We start from the raw sequence: 19,704 nt of genomic DNA, 5'->3' as shown, positions 1-19,704 counted from the left end.
GTGATGTCACGTTTACTGAATCTGGCAGTTAGGAGCTAACCATTATCACCAATAACTGGCAACATGGTTAAAATCTGCAATAATTTGGATCTGTGTGGCCAGTTGTTATCCATATGCTTTAAAGAAAAGTAATCTCTTTAAGCCTCACAGAATGGATGACTGCTCTTCAGAGAGTTGCTTAAATCTTTAACATGCTGTAAACAGTTTAAATAATGCTAGAAAGAAGATACCATATTGTTATTCTTTGTCTTTGTGTTTTGATCTTAATAAAAAACTAAACAATCTGCTAATTAAGCTGCATTTCCAAAGCCATAATCAGAAGCTGTACAGTACCCTATATCAAGAAAATAATCTCTAAAAAGATCACAACTCATCAATAAGCTGACTTTGAGGGACCCATCCTTTGATACAAAGCCTAGAACAGCAGTAGAGCCTGACTGTTCCTTCTGAAATCCAGGACTAAATAATAAGAAGGGTGTATCTATCTGGGCAATTATATCTGAGTCATAGTGTTCTTACTAATAATATTAAGTGTACTGTTACATCCTAAACTGTGAAGTGCTTAGGAAAAAATCCGGTATATTTGAGCTGACTGCACATTTGTATTTTGTCTTCACAGTATCTTCAACGAGATATGTTTGTCACACATATATGAAAAGGCATGGTCTTAGGAAAGGTGGTGGTCCACTCCCGCACAACACTTCTGTGGAAACACAGGTGGAATATACTCTATAAGAGATACTGTGCTACATGTCTCCCAGATGATGCCATACTGAGGAAGGCTGTCGGGTGCCCAGCCTGTCTCGCAGGAGCTCGGGCACTGCCCGCTCAGCGGGAGGCATGGGGAGCTGTCCCTTGCTTCCCAGCCCTGCCCCACACTTCTCAGCTAGCAAAGGACTTGCTTCCATCACCCTTCCTCACACTGAGAGGTGCTTACTCACAGAAGTAATTCCAGTGACTGCTACAAATTAACTGACAAAGAAGAGGCAATGTGTGAGCTCCCCCACAATGTGTGAGCTATTAACTAGCTCAGAGGGAGCTCAGCTGGCAACCCTGGTTGCCTGTGGTGAGGCAAGCGTGTTCAGCTGTTGGGCTGATGTTCCTAGCTGTCAGCTCTGTTTCAAATAGCTTCACAAGCGATGCCTAGAAGAGACTTCTTCGCTCCCGTCCAGTAGCACTCAAGAAGGATAAAGCCTAGCAGAGAGGTGGAGTTTTGGTTTGACTTTGTTCCTTTTGTAAAACGAATCTTGGTTGGATCCAGGAAGAGTACCAGATCGTTCACACCTTTCAGGGTACACACTGCCATCCATAAAAAAGCCTGTATAACTTCTTGGTTTTGTCTCAGTTACATCCCACATTTACCTTTTTCAGTAAATTAATAGATACAATTCAAAGATACAAAGATGACATTTAAGTACCAAACTATGTCTATTTCTGGAAAGTTTCCTCCAGGGAACGGGAGCTTCAAATGTCAAAAATAAACCAACACCTTGTTTCAGCTGAAGGTTTGGATCCTGGGAATGATTAGTGAAAATGTTTATACTGCATCTTCAGAAGAAAATGTATAAACAGAATAACCACGGGTGTGTGTGTGTGTGTGTGTAATTCATTACCGTTAGTATTATCCATTACAAAGAAAACTCACAGGTGTATAGGTTTATGTGGAGGGAGAGTGTATCAGAAAACCATTTCCTCAGAGTCCTGGTAGGTTTCCCCATGGAAAGTGTAGGCTTAGATGAGATTGAGTGGGGGAAAAAAAGAAAGAATTGGCAAAGGACTGACTGACTGACGTTTGCCTCTTCCTGGCAGTTTCTGACAGTTTTGTTCTCAGTCACTCATATCTATAGGATTATTTAAATGGCCTGCATCCATGGTAGTTCTGCATGAAATGAGAAAGAAAAACGAATCCTCTAAGAGTAAAGTAAATCCTTGAAAATGTTGCCTTTTTATTTATGTTTGTGCCACAGAGTATGCAAAACTGGCTGTCGGCAGACCATTACTAAACACGGTCAGTGTCCAACACATGCACATCGCTATTTATGGCACTGCAGCTCAATGTCTGATTGTCTGTAGTCTCCTCTAGCTGACTTCCATAGAATGTATTTTCTAACTTTTTTTTTTTTTTAATAGCTATATTTATCAAACAAAAATCATACAGATATTTTTATACATCTCTTTGTAATTTCTTGGTCAGACATAGCATAACTATAAACATATTCTAATAGCCATAATTAGCATTTTGAGAAGATAAACAATTTTCTTAATTGTGTGCTTGAAGCACAACATTCAGGCAGTTTTGCCAATACATCCATGAGAGAGAAACACATACTACTAATGTAAGTAATGGGGCAAATCCTGCCTTGTCCCACAATTTATGTCTGTTCACAAGAAAGTGACTTGCGCAGTCGTAAGAGTTGCCATATTTTGATTCTGTTTCTTAAAAAGAAACATGAAACATGGTATATTCCAGCTAATCATTACTTAACCACCAGTGGGCCAGCAAACTCTTCATTCTTTCACCAGACCTCACAGAATGCGTACCGTCTTACTCCTGAGGACTAGCCTCAACCTGTGCAGGACACTTGGCCATTCTCGCTAGTGACTCTGTAGACTGGGTGGAACCAGCTCTGGCTGAACTACATTTTGGTTATCTCAGATTTATTTTGTATGTGTCTGTTGTTATGTCTGACCTAGAAGTGCAAGTGGTTCTGAAACAAAAAAGAAATGCTGAAACAAGCATTTTATTAACCTCTGCTAAAGTCTGCTCGAGTTATTCTCCAGTTTTGGATACTTAGTTGGAAAGGATTGTGTACAGATGAGCCAAGCAGTATGCTCCACACACTACCAAATCCCACTACAGGCAGCTAAAACAGTGTTCTGGTTTTATATGTCTTATTCCAACTTCATACACACCAATAAGTTACACTGCCTTCAGTCTTGATCTTTGACAACTCAAGGGCTCATTCTATAAATAAAATTAGAACAATATTAATATTCTGACACTTTTTAAATTACATGGATGTACATGAAATGGTGAAAAATAGAGGTAAATACAATTATAGTGATTTTGCAGATTTCTCAGAAGAAAACAACTGTAATGATTTTTTTTTTTCTCATGCTGCAAGACATGTTATTCAGATAAAATGCAATGGCCTTCAGTCCCTGTTGTTGGTGAGCATGAACTCCACAATGTAAAGATTTCAGCAAGTAGCACTGTATCTCAAATCGAAGAGTTTGTCTCATAGCTGGCTGGTGATTGTGAGCACTATGAGCCACTGCCTTTTATTTATAACCAAGATTAGTGTTTTACAACACTACCAAGTTCTGCAGTTCAGAACTGACATATAGACGAAGGCATCTGAGCCATCACTGGTATTTGGCATTCATCACCTCATTTCTGGCAAAGCTGCCTTTCTGGCAGTGACGTTCCTGGCCCAGATCTCTCTCAATGAAATCACTGGCAAATTTCCCAGCACCTTGAATACAATCAGAATTGGGTCCCATGACCAGAAGATGCATGTGCATCTCTACTGTAAGTAGCAAATGTTCATGATTGCTATCTAGCCATCCAGACTGAGGGGCTGGTGACATCTGTGAGTGAGCTGATTATATTAACACTCAAAGGCATAGACAGAATTTATTTACAACACCAAAAAAGATAACGCCTTGCCTGGGGGAAATCATACGAGGCAAAATCTATTCCAATTACCTTAAAATATTCCTTCTCTGATTCAAGTTATCTACTTAACAGGAAAAAAACCCCCACACAAACAGAAACAAACACCAAACATACCTCTTTTCTGATCCCAAAACAAAAAAGTGACACAAGCTATTGCTACAAGTATCCAAAAAAAAATTTGTTTAGACTATTTTTCCTTAAAATTCACCTGTGAAACTCATTTTCCTGAACGCTCTTTAGAAAGAAAACAGCCTGAAAAGAAAATTCTTAAAATATGTATTCTACTTTCTGCACATTTCTTAGAAAGGGTTCTTTTTATTTCATTCTGGATGGGTCAGTGTAATTCAACACGTATAAAACTGCAGCACAGGAAAATTTTCACAGAATCTTGTAGCAATAAAAAGCAAAACAGAAACACTGTTTTAGAAGTAGCAGGTACCATTTCTAGTCTAGGACCTGTACTGAAGGTAGATGCTTTTCAAGCTTAGCAATGGAACAATTAATAAAGGAACCCATTAAGGTCTGATTGTTGCTGCTAAAAAGGAAGGTTGAATTTCAGTCCTTTGAAGTAACTGAGAATGATTCAGGCCTCATTACAGAGATATAATCTACATTCATACATTTATGTTAGTGATTCAAATCTATTGGGACAGATTGAATTCCGTTAAATAGTGCATCTTTCCTGTGGAACTTTTCTCAGGCTTTCTCAGGCTAACCTAAGAGGTGACCTGACAATACAAAGTAGTGGGGTATTTAGGGATTCAACTGTGCTATAAAAGAAAGGCTATACAGAAAGTAGAAAAAAGAATGAGATATAATCTAAAAAGCTATGTCAGCTTTTCATTTGGACTCTGTTTTGTAAATGCCCTCCCTGTCATCACACAGGATAGAAAAGGACTCTATGTGTTGTAGTAGTTTTAAATACTGCACTGAATATTGCACCTGCCAGAAGAAAATGTAATATGAAATTCTGAATATGTGAGGTTTTTTCTTAAACACAAGATCTTACGACCAACATTCAGCCAATTACAAGCTAGAAGTGGATCTAAGCAAGCAGAACTCTTGAGTAAACTCAAGAAAGTACCTATTTTTTTAATGAATAGGTGTTAAATACATGTTTGACACCCAAACTACTATTTTCTCCTGCCACTTAAAATGCTGGTTCACTGTATTTTCCAGCATTTGACAGGAAAAAGAGAAGAAAATGAAGGGTTTCTTCAAATGTATAATTTTAATACATTAAAATAATTATTTATGATTTAAGCTGTTGGAATCAAAGAACTTCAATTTTAGAAATAAGATGTTGTACCCTTCATGACCTAGACAGCAAGCAAACATTGACATCAGCTTTGTAGAACTACATGTAAGCTCAGGCGTTCACTGAAAAGTAGGCTTTTGCTTTTCCCGGTTGTTTATTTCTATCTCTTTATTAGTTGTCAAAAAAAGGAAAGCCTAAATCAGATTCACAGAAAATTTTCTGAAATGCTTTGCACTCAGTGCAAATCCATGCAGAATAAATACTCTGAAGTACCATAAACAACATCATAAAACATAGTGATTCTAACATTAAATGGTTTCATTTTTAAGGCTGTTTAAATGTCACCCCCAGAAGCTGAACACATAAATTTAGGACCCAACTCCCTCCAGAATGAACACCATAATTGGAGAAAATAATTTCTAATTTCTGTTGTGAAGTTAACAATATATTTAACATCCTAATCTAATGGATCAGTCTAATTTTAGAACTATTTGTTCTTTTCTGTATTTTCATTGTTTAAATTTTTACTCCAAATGACAAATGCAATTTCATAGTCAGTTTTCCATTGCATTCCCCTGATCTGCATTATTAAACTGCTTCTATTTCGATAAAGTTCTGGGTTTACCTATGGAGCTACTCGTGTTTCTGCACTGCTTCATTTCTCTGCTATTCCATTCTCTTAGCAAGTGCCCCATCTTGCATTATAAAACATTTGTTTTATAATACTAAATACTGAACCAAAATTTAATGTCTTGCATGATGTTCATATCCTGTCAGTCCCTGATCCCTTATTCTGGTGTTAAAAGATAATACATCATATGGAAGATGCCTGTTATTTACTGGGAAAGTTGACAGTTCAGTGACGGGCTTGAAGTATGAATCTGTCATAACATTCAGTATGTGGAGTGAGAAATCCATTCGGGGAGGTGGCATCAAAGGAAAAACCAACAACATATACCCCTCTAGGAAAATAATAGCTTGAACAATCGCTTTAAAGGAGCCTTGAAAATGGAGAATTTGTTTCTTTCTGGCAAAGGAAACTGCATTAGTTAAAAAAAAAAAAAAAAAGACAGCAAAACATTCAGACAGATTTTATGGGGAAACCTTTGCAATCCCAATAAAGCCCCTTTTGCTTTGAAGTCAGACGCATGATTCAGTAAATGACTCATGTTAGCAATTAGAAAATGGTCATTTAGGGCCCTGATTTCTTTTGAGACAAGAAGGGTGAGGGTGGGGAAAGAAACACAATAAATCTTGAGAGGCTTAAAAGGAAGAGCAGGCTAAAGTGTGAACTTTTTATTTCAGCAACGGAAGCGAGAAATCACTGATTCATTAAAAGAGGGAGAAGGACCTCCATGGAAGCTGGCAAAGAAGAAGGAAAAGGAGCTAATTATGTCTCTTTCCCCTTTTTACTCCCTCTGACCAGCATATAATCTGCTTTTCCAAGGTCTGCCTGTAGTATACACTTCTTTCCAACCTCTCCACCCAACCCCTCCTCCAGCGGGGGGGGAGGGGGAGATCTAGCAGGCAACAAGCTCCAGGTGGCTTCTCAAGGACTTCACTGCCAAAAAATTAAAATATCCTCTGCTAGAAAACAAGTTTCTTGGGGTGAGGGGGGTGGCAGGGGTGGTGGTAAAGGGGAAGGGAAGCCTCCCTAGAGGCGATTGGTTCAGCCTGGAAGACAGGGAAATTAGTAAAGCATGAGTCTCCAAGCCGTGCTGGTGGCCGGCGCTCTGAGGAGGAGAACGCTTTAGGAACAATTAGCAGCGAGCCGAAGGCGGCGGCTCCTGCCGCCGCCGCTGCAGCCCGGGAGGAAACGAGGGCAGCTCCCGGGGCTCCCTCCGCAGCAGGCACCGCTCGCTCCAGCTGCAAAAGGGTTTCAGATGTCCCACCGCTGCTTGACCCCCTGCAAATAAGGGTTGACCACCAGAGGCACATCCCACCTCTGACTTGTAATCGCTGACATTTAGGCTACAACTTCCAACCTGTTTACAACCAAAGGGGGAGGGAAAGGAAAGGAAGGGAGGGGGGACGGGGACGACAAGTTGGGATTTCCCCCCCCCTCTCCCTTTCTTTCTCTCTCTCTCTCTCTCTCTCTCTCTGTGGATTTTTTTTTTTTTTTTAATACTGTTCTGGAGAATTCAAAGCAAAACAAAGAAACTGTCTCCTCTGGGGTTGTCAGTGAGAAAGGACGAGTTGTGCAACTGGCTTGGGATTTGCAAAAAGGCAAGGGGGTGGGGATCAGAAGAAGGTGCAAAGCCACAAAGTGTGAATGCGTGTGTCTATGTAAAGCGGTATGTGTGAAAAATCCCTTCCAGCACCCCTTTCCGCTGGTTATTTATTTTTGTTGTTGTTGTTCACTTTGCTGTCATCTATTTTTCAGACCTTTCTGCATCTAAGATGGTGAAGAAAGGAGTGAGGAAGAGAACAAAATAACTACTGGGAAGTCTCAAATCAGGTTGGGGAGTGTGTGTGTATGTGGGGGGGTGGGGTGGGGAAAAGCAAAAGGAAAGAGGATTAACCACAGCAACCCCCCCAAAAAAACCAACAGCTCTTTTTTCTGAGGGAGGACTCGAAGGATTAAAAGGCAGCAACTTCTGAGGCGATTTGTCCCCTGAGTTATGGATGTTGGTGCACTTACTTCAGGCCAGATCAGAGCTCAGAGGGATCTAACCAGAAGCAGCAACCACCGGCTCTCCACTTGCCTTTTACCAGGTTTTACCCTTCCAGTATGTTTCATTTGATAAGACATTTTCCAGCGCCCAGAGTTTCAGTACAATGTGCAAATGGATACTGACAAATGGTGCCTCAGCCTTTTCCCACCTGCCTTGTTGCTGCTTGCTGCTGCTCTTCTTGGTGTCTTCTGTGCCTGTCACCTGCCATGACCTCGGCCAGGACATGCTGTCCCCGGAGGCCACCAACTCTTCTTCTTCATCATCCTCCTCCTTCCCCTCGTCCTTCTCCTCTCCTTCCAGTGCGGGGAGACACGTGCGGAGCTACAATCACCTCCAAGGAGACGTGCGCAAGAGGAAGCTCTACTCTTACAACAAGTACTTTCTCAAGATCGAGAAGAACGGCAAGGTCAGCGGCACCAAGAAGGAGAACTGCCCCTTCAGTAAGTACCGCGCCGTCCGCCGCCGCGCTGCCGGGCAGCGCCCGCCCAGCCGCGGCGGGAGCGGCAGCCGCGGTCCGGCGGGGAAGGGGAAGGAAGGGGAAGGTGACGCCTCGGCGGGGAGCGTGCGGGGCAGAGGTGCGGTGGGCTCCTCCGGGCCGCCGCTCCCCGCCGGCCCGTAGCTGAGAATATCTCCGCTTGCATTTGTTGTGCAAATGGCTTCGCCGGGCACAGTTTGTGTCTTTGCCTGGCAGAAAAGCAAATTAGAAAGATTTGTAAGGATGTGGCGCGGAGCGGGGGGAGGGGGGCATTGTCTCACGAATCTGAAAATCATTATCCCTTGTCATTAAAGTGCCTTGACGAGAACGCTGTATTGAAACAATGCATCGATTTCCCCCGCGCGCACACACACGCTCTTCCCCCCGAGCTGCACAAGAGCCGTCGGCTCCGCGCTCCCTCCTCCCCGAGCTCGGAACAGGGGCTTTCTCCTTCGGGCTGGGATTTTGCCTGGGTTTGCTCTCCGCCGCGGGGGTGTGCCAGTGCGCGGCCGCGCAGCCGCCCGCGGTGCGGTGGTGCTGGTGCCTGCCGCGTCCCTGGCGCGCCGCGCCGCTCCCGGGCTGCAGCGCCGCTATACCGCTATTCGCTCCATTGTAAACATCTGGGGCTGGGCTCGCACAGACCTCACACGCGTTTCATTGTCATTTTTTTTTTTTTCTTTAAGAAATTATTTCAAAGCAAAAGTCATATGGCTGTTTCCATGGCTGAAGCTTCGAGCTTTTCTGTAGTACAAATTAGGCTTTTAGTAATAGCATGCTTCTGGTAATGTATTTTTGGCTGTCAGTGCTAGAAACGTAACCTTTATTCGATTTTCCTGCCTGTGCAATCTCAAATTGAAGTAACTGTAGTAAATCACAGTATATTGCTTTGTAACTCTTAAGTGACTGCAACTTACTATAGTAGCATGCTGAGAAAGTAATCTGCTATGCTGGAGGAAACTCACTGACTTGCTTCACTGGTGGAAAACCACGTTTTGGTTCTTGAGTTCTTTCATATAATCCAGATAAACCTGGGGATAAATCTTCTATTAAATTAAAACAACTTAAAGTGACTTAAGTAGATCTCTTCTTAGCTGATGTGTAAAGTATGGAGTACTTCAGCAGGTTGCCATGCTGTATGATAGACATGTTCATTCAGCTGTATTTCTATTAAATACTCATAATACAGGCTTATAAACAGGGAGGAGAGGGCTGCTATATCATATGTCACTACTTCACTTGCTCCACCTTGCAAATTCATACTTTATCATGCACTTAATGTTTGTAAAAGCCTTAGATGTCAAAGCAGCTTAATCTTACCACCTCCTTTATATATTTCATAGAAAGCCAATTTCTTGAAAAACAGAGCTATGATGAAGGCTTCATTTTGAATCTGTATGGAATGAAGCCCTGACACTGTATTTCTTAGATTACTTTTGTTTGTGAAGGAGGACAAGCATCATTCCCCTAAAATGAGATTCTGAAAGCTTTGTGTGTTTCTCTGAGAAAAAGCCATTCTGTGTAGAATATTGCTGCTGAAAAGGCTAGAAGGGGCCCAATCTGACAACAGTGTACTAGAAGTAACTACTCATCTGAGCCATCCCACTTAGCCAACACAACTATTCAGTGAGTAAAGTTACACACATGAACTTCTGTGAGATCTTGCCAAAAGGTAGAATACACTGAAATGCACATAGACACCTTTCTACTCTTTTCGTCTACATGGAACCCCATGCAACTATATGGTATGCAACTATAGGGTATGACTATTTTTTTCCTAGTTTTCCAGTCAGTGCATTAGAAAGAGAATTGGCATTCTCGGTCATGTTGTGGTTATTGTCACACCTGCAGAGTATCTGCTGAAGGAATGTAATTTGTTTCCTATAAAAGCAAAACAATGCCTTTATTATACATAGCTGTATCCTGTCCCTCAAGTTTGCATGCAGTGAAGACTCCCATCATCTTAAAACTTGCAACTTGCTAACTGCACTTACATCACAAAGTCAGAACTAGTGTACATCTTTAAATGCAGAAGAATTAGGGTCTTATTAGCAGAAGATAAGTCAAACAGTTGTATGTTCTTCTTTAATAGTCATTAAAATTTGAAGGGTGAAATTGTGTTTTCTGTAAAAGTACATAGTCTGAGACCATTTAAGAATATATTTACTGTGCCTTTATTTCAAGGGTGTCTGTGTAAGAAAGTGTTGCAAGTGATTCACAAAATCTATGCTTTTCATAACTTCACGTGTCACTGTGCCATCGTAATACTGCCATAATACCCAGCTGGTCTGATTCCATGCAAGTATAACTTTAAGATAGTCTAAAATACGCAATTACATGTAAATAGATTTCTGCATAAAGGATTAGCCAGCTAGCCCACTAAATTGTAGCCTGTTTAACATTAAAGGCTGTTTAATCTCTAATACAATTTCCTCTTTCAAAACCATGCTTTGCTAAACAAATAATAGTGACTACTGACACACAAGACTTTGAAATATCCTAATTTGAGGTCTAATTGTCTTTTTCTCGTATGCTAATTTGTGAAATCCATTTTTGCTGCAGTAAAGCATTATCTATAGGGTTATAATATCATGGTATGTTGTGTAATTAGACAACAGCTTTCATGACTGACAGCCAATTAAGTGCTGTCAAGTAACAGCAGTTGGAGAAAGTCAGAATAAACATTCAGAAAACAGAATTTAGTCCCCAGCCTTTAAATGGTTCAAGCAGCATTCATAGATTTTTCTCTATAAATATTGTGCAGATTGTGCTAAATTAGTTTACTCTGGTAGTTGTTTTCCAACTTGATTGCTTGAAACTATTCCATCAGCCTTTCTCTACCTATAGGGTATTGGGAACAGAGGTGGTTTCCCACCGCTCCATCAGGAGACTGGGAGAACATGCAGCATTTGGCATAGCTGGAGGGTGTCTGTCACTAGATAGAAGTAGGACACATTTTAGGTTTTGATTTATTGTTCTTTACATCTGGAAGCTTGTCCTCAAAATGCAACTACTAGCTTGTACCACAGCACCACAGCTGTAAAGTCCCTTGCCTCTGTTCTTGGTAGAGCCATTTGCATGCACGAATAAGGAGAGCTGTACAACTCTCTGGTGACTTAAGTACTTGTTGGGGGAAAAACAAAGCCAAAAAACCTCCAAAGAGCAATTTCAAAAGCTTTCACTATAACTTGATCTGAGATGACCAAGAGAAGCTTAATCCATATATTAAAATTGGGAGAGAACTGCATGTGTGCAGCTTCTGACCTTATTTTCACCTGGAAAGCTTTCTTGAAGATAGTGAAACTCCTTGGGTTTAATGCATGGCATGCATCAGGCTACATGACGTATGATAAGCTGGTTCAGGAACACCTGCACATATTTTTGAGTGTTATACTATTTTCAATTGACTTTTAAGGCAACTGTTATTAGTGCTATGAAGAACACAGACTTCAAATTTACAGGAGAGATCTTTGTAGCTGAAGAATGATAACACAATATGCAATGCCTAATTAGCAGCAGATAACCTGCAGTCTGTGGAGGTAGTTCTGCCTGAGCAAGGATTACAGGATCAGGCCATTACTTAAGTACGTGTTTAGGGAGTGGAGTCTGTGTCATTGAGCTTGGATACTAGTGGGAATTGCCGAAGCGATTCCTGCGTGCTTTGGACCAAGCAGTGCTATGCAAAACCTACGGTAGGTGGCGGCACAGCCACTGTCTGGTCTCACCTCTGCTCGAGGTAGGTGGACGAGAAGGGGCTGGATCCTCAGCTGTATGCGCTAATTTAGCTCAAGCAAAGCTAAAAGGGTTTACACCAGCTGAGATTCTATTAATTGGCCTTCTGAGCATTCAAAGTGGATTGATCCAAACAGTGCGAAGGTACTGCAATTGAAGAGTAAGAGTGTTTACTGGAGGAGCTAGCATGAAATAATTAGCTACTTCTCATGAGCTAACCTATTCCAGGCTTTTCCCCTGGGTATGCAATTATCTTTTATACATAGTTTTAGGATCTGCTGAAGTCCCTGGTAGTTTCAGGGTTTGTGCTACTTAGTGTGGGATCAGATTAGCAACATAGAGGCTAATAGCAAGAAACTTTTGAGCCTCATTCTGTAGCCCAAAGGATTGTAAACAACCACTCTAATTACTAGAAATGCTGAACGGTACTAGTGAGGGTTTAAAGTGTGTGCATATATACATGACACATAAATACAGATTTGTGCTATATATCGGGTTATATACGTAAAATAGCATTAAGTGTGTTTTGATTAAGTATACTCATTTTTTTTTATTATAACTGAAGTGCAATGAAATCATAGAGCTTGACAGGTACCTTAACCTCAGCTGTAAAGCTCAAACCAGATTAAAATACTTGGTAAAATACATTATTTTGCTACCGGGCATTTTTTAAGGTAACTGTTGGGGCCTATCAACTCCTAATGAGCTGATGTTTGTAAATTAATGTGAGAACTTTTCTCTGTTTTTCCAAATACTGATCAATAGGCATATGTGTTTTGTTGGTTTACTCGCCATGGAGATCTAGTTTAATTTTTTAGCAATCAAAATAGTTTAAATAGGAAATAATACTGGTTTAGTGATGTAATTTAAAACTTAGGTGCTTTAATATGAAATGTATGAGTTCTTATGGAGATGATTTCTCACTTCAAGTCTTTTTTTTTTTCTTCCACTTCTTTCTGTTACATAATATGACCAGCAGTATACAACTTGAGGCATTTAGGATTTATGAATGTGGAAAGAATTGTACTATTTAATGGCTACATGACAGTCTCCTGTTACTCTTACTGCATTCCTGCCTTGTGGACCCTCCATGCTGATAGCCCTGTCATAAATCTGTTCAAAATATACAGTTGTAAGAAGTCTTTTTGTCTTCATAAATCTAACTTATAGCCACTTGCAAAAAAAAAAAAAAAAAAAAAAAAAGGTTAGGGAAATTGGAAGTTTGCTCCTCTTCAAACCTCAGAATAAAGAAACCAAGGAGCATGCAGGCTTACAGATGCTGTGCTTTGGTTTTAATAGGAGGGTTCTCAGGTAGTGGCTCTGTCGAAGCTTCCCTTGAAGATGGCGTTAGCTGAATGAGTGCTATAGAATGTGCTTACACTTCTGAAACATCTTGGATGCATTCACTCATAGGATGAGATCCTCTGTTTTGAAATAAAGCATTTTAAGATGACTTTCAGATGTCTTTGAGCTGTGTGTATGAATAGGGGCCTTTTCACTTCAAATAGAAGTCAGATCAGATCCTGCAATAGGGGAATTTTCATTTATTCCACAGAGACTTTCATTCTGGAAAAGGAAAAACCCTTCTGTGAGCAAATCTTGTTAACCTGTGTGTCTTAGGTTAAAAATAGCAGGTATCTGTATGAACATAGGGAAATATCACCTGTCATGGTGGATTCCCAACTTTTTTCTCTAAGTACTATAATTGCACAAGAAAGGTTTTAAATAGAAAAAAAAAATCTTTGTAAAGAATACTGTATTTCTATTCCTAAGCTTAATATGTGGGATCATAGAAAAAGTGTCAGCAAAGTAGAGAAATGATTTGGTCAGCTTGGGATCTGTTATACTGCTCCCTCCATAGCTTGTTTTTGTTTGTTTTCTCAGTTTTCTGAAGAGCTTTCAGAATCAAGCTCTTACAGTCCCTTCTTCCCCAAAACATCACTGAGTCGAAATTTCAGTTTGCACATCTTGAACACTTACTACCACTGCTTCCAGTTGCCATAAGGCACTGAACTACCTTATCCTAATATTCTAGGGTTTATCATCTAATGACCTATTTGCCACTTTGAACAGCACAAACAGTTTGAATGTTTAGCAGCTTTAACAACCAACGTCAGCTTGATGAGACTGCATGGAGAAGTAACCTTGGTTTGCTTTGAGTTATGACCAAATTATCAGATCAGAAATAGAGGACTAAATGGTTATTGGTTAGCACATGTATGTTTCTTGGTTAGTAGGTAAACTAGTACAGCTAGTCTAACTGTATGCCCTTATCAAACAAATTCTTCTTCTTTTGCTTTGACAACCTATTTTGATGCACTGTTTTAATATCTTGCAGCTGTTCATTGCTTTGAACACAGAAAAGTAGCCAGTGGTCCTTGCAACCATGGGTTCTGTTAACTAGAAAAAGCCATTCGTAGCTGTATGGTTGCTTCTGTTTCTAGTGCCAATGTGCTTTAAAACATCTCTGTAGTTGCAACATAGCAAGAGGGAGACAGGAAGCCCTGTTACATGCAGTTTTGAAAAGTCAGCCTGGGAAAGCTCTCTGTGTTTATGACAAAAATTAAAATCTTCAAGGGTAGGAGTGAGGAGGAAGTGGCTTAATCTTTAATCATTGAATGCATATTAAAACTGAATTCATTAGCTGAGTGGATTATTAAAACTGATTATGCACTTCATGAGTACAGTGCAACAAATGGAAATTTCAAGGAAAAAAAATAGTTACAAGTGAGCCAGGTCACATGCTAAATAATGGCTTTAAAGGCACTCTTTGCTTTTAAATTAGGTTACTTGTGTTCTTTCTTTGAACATTCAGTTCTAATTGCAACAGTAAATCAAAGAATACACTCAAAGTAGATTCCCATGTAAGGTGGACAACTGGACAGTGCCTTTTTACTGGTACTAACATGTGCATCCAATTACTGGGTTGATATACTCACAGTGTCAGCTGTGAAGCATTCCCCTATTTTATAGTTAGCCTAAAGAATTATTAGCCTGTCCCCTTTCACATTTACCTCTAAGTAATCTGTCAGTAGTGTATAACTTCTACAGTTAAAGAGAAATTTTCACACACATTGAAGCTGACTTTCAAGAAAAAGGAAATGTTGAAACAACACCAAAAAGTTTCATTCCTTTTCTCCCTCTCTCCTTCCATAATTTCTGGTGTTGTGCAAGATAAGAAAAGGCTGCAGATAATAGAAACATGAATGCTCATAAATTTTATATAAAAATAATATAATATAAAAATGATATAAAGATCAGATATTTCATAAACCTTGATTTAGTAAAGCAATACAATGCCTACACCTTCCATGGTGGAAAACATATGTGGAAAACAATAAACCTATTTGGTTTTCACAGTTCCTAACCCTTCTCCCTACGTGGGGAGCCAAAGTGAAAAATGGGGGACCTGAGAAGTCTTGTTGCTCTTCCTTCTTCTGCCACTGATATTAGAGCTTCAAAGATTACATAGATATAAAGGAAATAAAAGTTTTCTTTCAGGTTCTTGATGCACATCTGTGCAACTGTAGTCAGTGTGTAGGAGAGTTGGGGAGGGAACACCAAAACATTCAGGATGTTGTTTAATTGCAATTAAGGCATCGTGCTAAGTGAAGTCTAGGTATAAATCAATGATATTGTGCCCACATTAGAGGAAGGGGACGGGAAGTGTGATGAGTGCCAGAGCAGCACTAGAAAAGATGGCAAGAAAGAAATAGGGCAGCATGTGTCATGAGTGAGAGAGAAGTGGGGAGAGGGAAAGCATTGCTTACCCATTTGGGTAGCTGTGAACTGTCAGTGATGTTGAATTGTCCTGTCTCATCTTACTGCATCATCAGTTTGCTCACAGTTTTATCCTATGAAGCCATTAAGGTGCCTGCTGAATTTGTGTGTAATTGGGGTTGGGATATAACTCTTCACACCCAGATTTTATTGTGTCTTCTCTGACTCTATTCTATAGATACTAGATACTATTTGGTAGGTGCTCTGGGATTCTTTTCTTCACATTATCCTCTTCAAGAGGATTAATAACCTGCTTCATTCCTAATGTTAAAGTCAGCATAGACTACTCACAAGCAGAAAGGTGGGCAAACTTGCCTTTGGAAGTAATAAGCTATTTAAAGAAGACACAAGCAAACCTGTTAAAGAATAAAAAAAGTTGAGGTTTTGTTTAGTTAGTTCTTCAATTTTTCACTATGCTAGTACTATCCACTATAATTGTTATGAGAATCATACACCTGAAAGACTTCAAGATATCTTAAACTTCTAGGTGTTTTAATCTTTTGAGGGTAGAACAGGGTATTTCTGTGACTGGAGTGTTTAGTGTTATCAAGTATGTCATATCTTGGAAGCTTATCTTTAAGATTTGAAGTATTTACATAGTTACAAGTTCATATAGTCAGTAACTGTTGCTTCAGTGAGCAAGAGAATATATGCTCTAGGACAAGATACAGGATGACTGTATTTAATATGAAGTGGATTTTACAAGACTGCAGTTTTAGTGCCTTCTTCTTGTACATTTTTATGTTTTAGGAGGTGCTAAAGCTCCCTATGTTCACTGAAACAGTATTTTCAACTTTTCAACAGAATTTTCAACAGAATACTGTTTGTTCTCTGTGTATTTCCTAGATACTTATTTTTTCCCTATGGTTTTTCTAGAGGTAAACATTAAAGGTGTAAGCCATGTTGATCTGTAGGTACCTCTCTCACTAACATGAAAGATCTTAGTACCTGTGACACCTGTCCCTTGGAGGCAAGGAGGCTAATGAAAACCTTCCCCTGAACTGTAACATTAGCTTTACTGTGCCCTTCTCCCCTGTCTTGGGGGAAGCTTGGCAGCGCAGTGGCCCACGTTTGGATGACAGGACACCTTTCCTTTGTCAAAACACTAGTGTTTATAACTGCAATACAGAAATTGTGTGCTGAGGATCTGTAACAGCAAAGCTAATGGTAACATGAAAAGAAATGTCATGAGCTGAGCTGTGGGCACTTTTAGTTAGTCTGCTTCAAGGTCTAGGCCTGGTTGCTCAGCTAGCTCTTCAGATGCTAGAAAGATGACCTCCTCCCATAAAAGATACATGTCTGGTTTTGGTGCTACCCTTACTGTGTAGCTGGGTCAGCAGCAGGTAATTTGGCCAAAGGGCTGGGCTAAGACACCACTCTGTGTAAACTGGAGCAGAGAGTTAGTATGAGCCAAGTTTCACCATGTGTTCTGAGGTACAGCTGGACACCCAAATCATTGCCAGATCTTTATCATTTTACCTGGTTCTGACAGAAATAGCTTGGAAAGTGAGTGGCATGTAAGAAATTGAAGGAAACTGATTGTTTCAGCTTCTTATAGGTTAAGATGCTGGGTGAAGGCACATATTGTGCAAGTACACCAATTATTATGAACGTTTACTGTCATGTCTATTAGCTTTTATTCACAGACCAGCATCTCCTCTGCTTCCAAACACCCATAAGCACACACAAGCAATGACTCATTTCTTCAGGCAATGCATAGTTTAAACTACTAAGCGGTTAATACAAAACTTACAAAGGTTAGCACTGAGAGGTGCAAATTACGCTCTTTCTGAGGCCCAGAAGTGGATTCAGTTCAAGCAATTTTGCTGCTTCCCTTGGGTTTTGCTTTGTGGGCAGCCCTAGTCCTAAACCAAGGAAAATGGAGGGAGATGCTGAGATCACGCAGACTGGCAATTCATCCTGGCAATGAGGATGTTTCTTATTGCCAATATATGGTGGGAGATACTGCAGGACAGGGGAAGGGGAATAATACTAACAAAAATCTCTGCTTGAAGTACTATGTAGAGAAATGGACCATTTTTCTCACAGATTCATGTGCCTGAATAACCTGTCTCCTAGTTGGAACCCAGTCTGTACATCCCATGGCATTTAGACTATGTAACAGCTATATATTACTTCGTTATTCCTTGGTACTTCCTTTTCTCATATGGCATAAACCAGCCAAGAACTGTGACTGATGATTCTTTCAGAGCCACTGGTAATTGTGTGTTAAGAAGCTACAAGACTGGACCCACAGACATGGATAAAAATGTTTTAGGATCATTGTATGAAAGACATAAAAAGGTTACTATTAGTAAATGCAGTGTGTAAAATACCTTGTTATAAGGCTTTGGATGAGGAAATGCATTTCAGCTGGATGGTATACCTCACAGAGCAACTACTCCATCAAGGTTGCAACTAAGTTGGTTGGGAAATAAATGGTCCAACATCAGTTTTATTTCTCAAAGGGTTTGTGGGGTGTTTTTTAAACTTTAGAAAGATTCTTAATGACCACAATGGATTTTTTTTTTTTTTTTTTTTAAATCAAGACTGAAACACATAAAGGCTGGAATAATGATGTACGATTGTGGTAAACCAAAGGCTCATGTCCTTCACCATGTGCTGTGTAGATACCTTGGGCATAAAGGGAGCTGGGGCACTTTTCCGAGTTCCTTCTGCTTCTCCTGATGATGGTTAAGTAACGCAGAGGAGGAATTGCTTAAGGGAGAGAAAAGAAGACTGAACAATATGGTACAAGGATAGTCTGTGGGAAAGAAACTTTGAGTATAGGGAGTGCCGTAAAGTGTTAAGTATTATGAAATATCAGGTCCTATACATGTTTGTTATCCATTGTACCCCAAAATTTATAAATGTATTTGAGTCTAATGTCTCTTTGTATCTTTGCTGCTCATGAGGATAGTAATACTTCCTACATAAGCAAGGGTGTTATGAAAACAAATTATTTGTGAAACACACCAGTAACACTGTGATGAGTGCCAGGGGAAAAAAAGGCCACCCAGAGGGTAATAGTTCTCTTTTTACAGACAGATTTGGATATAAGGAATAGCTCTTACAGAACGGGAAAGAGTAGGCTACTTCTTAACTCTAGCAGACTTAGGTGTTTGTCTTTTGACTAGAAAAAAATAAGATTACCCAGAAGAAAAATATTCTATATTGTCTCTTGCAAGCACTCTGTCAAAATTACTCCACAAATTTATTGCATAGCATAATACAAAAGCAAATGTCAAAATAGCTCCTAAGCAAATAGCGTGGGCGTAGGTGCAAATTGGATCTGTCCTTCTGTCAAGCTGAGCTCTGGATCTTGTTGTGCTGTATGCAAGTTATAGTCATGAGTGATATCAAAATTAATTTTGCTTCAAAGTTATAAACATTAGGATGTTTCAGCTCAAGGATATAAATAATTTCCATGATTAAACAATTAAGATATAATTGCAATTTCACTCTCTTTATTCTCAGGCCTATTAGTTAAAGAAATTTGAGCATGATCTCCATCTAATATTTATTGCATTTGTCCCTATTATACATTTTTGGGAATTCCTTGATTTCTCTGAAATTCTGTCTATGTGTTGGAGTTAAACTACTGGAATTATTTGTTTAGCTTTTATTTCTTTTCCTACCATTTTTTTATTATTGATACTTCCCCTTTAGTGTCACAGACAATATTCTTTCAGTTTAATTTATTACAGTTACTTTTACATGTCACAACTTCTCTTTGAAATGACAGCCATCCAAGTTAAAGTCTTTTCAACTTTAGTGAAAACACATATAATGAGGCTGACACTTGGCTCATGTGGTATTAATCTGGTCTCTTGGTCATTTCTTCTGTGTCTCCTGCTGCAGTCTGCTCTCAGAAAGACATATCTGCAGCTGGGGAGTACATAAGATTAACTTCCGCCTCTCTGTGGCTTCTTGCCTCAGACCACACACCAAATAATTCCTCAAAGCATTATCCAGATTTGCTCAAAATTCACCATGCTTGCTTTATTCCTTCAGTTCTGCCACACATGCATTTGTGGACTCTGCTTGCAGCTGATTCTGCTTATGAAACAGGAAACATTTTGCAAAGATGAGGATTTGGAGACAAACG

At 39.8% G+C, this 19,704-nt stretch overlaps 1 protein-coding gene across 3 annotated transcripts in view; it reads left to right on the top strand.

Annotated features, from left to right (window-relative positions):
- The window catches only part of FGF10 (fibroblast growth factor 10), a 90,969-nt gene that overhangs the window by 19,657 nt on the left and 51,608 nt on the right, over window positions 1-19,704 (top strand). Inside the window, exons 1-3 of one of the 3 annotated variants that reach the window (XM_074931779.1) lie at window positions 6,869-6,889; window positions 7,321-7,395; window positions 7,489-8,052. In XM_074931779.1, coding sequence (XP_074787880.1) covers window positions 7,716-8,052 — 337 coding nt within the window. In that variant the 5' untranslated portion in view covers window positions 6,869-6,889; window positions 7,321-7,395; window positions 7,489-7,715. Of the gene's footprint in view, window positions 1-6,868; window positions 6,890-7,113; window positions 7,232-7,320; window positions 7,396-7,488; window positions 8,053-19,704 lie in introns of those variants that run through there. The other 2 variants (XM_074931780.1, XM_074931778.1) reach the window with 2 other exon arrangements.

This window comes from Athene noctua, chromosome Z (assembly GCF_965140245.1).
Source record: "Athene noctua chromosome Z, bAthNoc1.hap1.1, whole genome shotgun sequence".
Classification (NCBI taxonomy): domain Eukaryota; kingdom Metazoa; phylum Chordata; class Aves; order Strigiformes; family Strigidae; genus Athene; species Athene noctua.
This window is presented reverse-complemented; position numbering and strand designations above follow the sequence as displayed.